The 2,038-nt window shown below is 43.2% G+C and overlaps 1 protein-coding gene across 1 annotated transcript; it reads right to left on the bottom strand.

The window, feature by feature from the left end:
- Nucleotides 1-239: 239 nt before the first annotated feature.
- Nucleotides 240-1,046, bottom strand: LOC131156088 (uncharacterized). The gene is made up of 2 exons (XM_058109537.1): nt 558-1,046; nt 240-476 (listed from the first exon to the last, which is right to left on the bottom strand). The coding sequence occupies exons 1-2, from the start codon at nt 1,044-1,046 to the stop codon at nt 240-242; spliced, it is 726 nt and encodes a 241-aa protein (XP_057965520.1).
- Between the last annotated feature and the right edge of the window lie 992 nt (nt 1,047-2,038).

Here is a 2,038-nt window from a genome sequence, read left to right as displayed (position 1 = left end):
CCAGTTGGTGTAGCCACAGATAACCCCTCATCCATCACTTGGGTTTTAGCCTCACACAGTTTCACAAAACTTGTAGATATAAAAGAGTGAGTTGCTCTCGAATCAAATAAGGCAACATCTCTATTCGAAAGCAATAACATGGTACCTGTCACCACGTTTCCAGAATGTTCAGCATCGGCTGGAGTAAGAGAGTATACCCTTACCGGAGCTATGTTTGCTTGATAGTTTCCCCGAGGCACCTAATTGCTTCCCCGATTCTGGCTCGATGCAGGCGCATCGCTCCTCTGTGCTTGACAGTTTCCGGACATGTGGCCTGATTTGCCGCAGTTATAGCAGTTACCCACGAACGATTGGCAATCACCATCATGCCATTTATGACACCTGGTGCATTGCATGAAAGATGGATCTGCATGACGACCCTGCTGTTCGGTAATCTGGCGATAACTCAAACCATAGTTCTTCTTTTTCCACTGTCCCTATCGAGGACCAGTCTAAGACCCAAAAGATACTGGCCTCTTCCTCTGTTCTTGTACCACCTCATTCCCCTAGAGGTCAACCTCAACTATGGTGGCTTTATCCACCAGAACAGAGAACTCTTGAATTTGCAGCATTCCCACAAGCCTGCGGATGTCCTTCCTCAAACCTTTCTCGAACTTTTGAGTCTTGTCATACTCGTTTGAGATCAAACACGGCGTGAAACGAGATAGCTCAATATATCTAGAAAAATATATCTGCACCTCTAGGGTTCCCTGAGTCAGGCTTAAGAACTTATCGGCCTTTGCATCACGAGTGGAAGTCGGGAAGTATCTCTCGAAAAATACCTCCTTAAAGCTGCTCCAAGTCATACCAAATGGACCAGCTCTCTTCTTCTTAAGCATACTCACAGTAGTCCACAATCTTTTAGCTTCTCTTTCTAGCTGAACAGTAGAATAGAGAACCTTCAACTGGTTAGTGCAATGCAAAACTTCCAATATCTTCTCTATCTTCTGCACCCAGTTGTCTGCTACTATTGGATCGGGTCCTTTGGTAAACGTCGAAGGGTGCATGTAGGTGAACCTCTCTATGGTACAACCCGTGGCAATAGGAGAATGCTCACGTCTCCTAACACTTCACCCGATCTCTGGCATGATCCGCCTCGTCAGACCCTAAGACACAGAAGGAGACCCATCACTCGCAGTCCCCTCGAAACCACTATCTAAGTTGTTATCTTCGGCCTCCATTATGAAAGTAAGATAGGAATCGGTTAGAATTCCTATATCATACACAGTTAACACAATCATTGCAAGCTAATCATGTTAACTACAACTCTCATGGGTCCAGGCCTATCCTACCACACCGACACAAAACCATCAATGGTTTGCCGTGATTTTACTGAAATTGTCATTCTAGGAAAAACACAGTATACCATCAACGAATCCCCGTCTAGTTACAAGACAATCCTCGACCTACTCTACCCATTCACTACATTCCTATACTTTGGTATGTACACATATTCACGCCTAACCAAGTCTACAAGACCTAACAACCTAGTTAACTCTGATACTAAGCTATCACACCCCGAACCCGCAAATGGGCCCCAGGGTGTGATTTAGTAATCTAACTTGTCTTTGAATCATTTAAAACATACATGATACTACACTGAAGGAGGGTCTGATCCCGTGGGATACACATATACCCTATACACATTCACATACACATATATACACATCACATATGCAGCAGAAATGTTCTTTCTAATACATACAACGTACCATACCAGAGTCTATACATAACTAGAGTCTATGCTCCAAAATACAGTACATACCCAGGGTGCGTACAAAACTTAACAACGACAACTCGGTTACAAAATCCGTACTTACATAAATGCTATACGTAGCTAACTGACAACCACGCTCTTATTACGCTAGGACACTAGTGACGACTACTTGAAGGACCTGAAAAAACATTTTTATAATCAAGGCGAGACACCTCTCAGTAAGGAAGAAACATGTTATATCAGTGTGTAGCAAAAAAGTGTTATTTCTACATAAAACATAAC

Source organism: Malania oleifera, chromosome 5 (genome assembly GCF_029873635.1).
Source record: "Malania oleifera isolate guangnan ecotype guangnan chromosome 5, ASM2987363v1, whole genome shotgun sequence".
Taxonomy (NCBI): Eukaryota; Viridiplantae; Streptophyta; class Magnoliopsida; order Santalales; family Ximeniaceae; genus Malania; species Malania oleifera.
The sequence above is the reverse complement of the archived record's forward strand: the minus strand, read 5'-3'. Positions and strand labels throughout refer to the sequence as shown.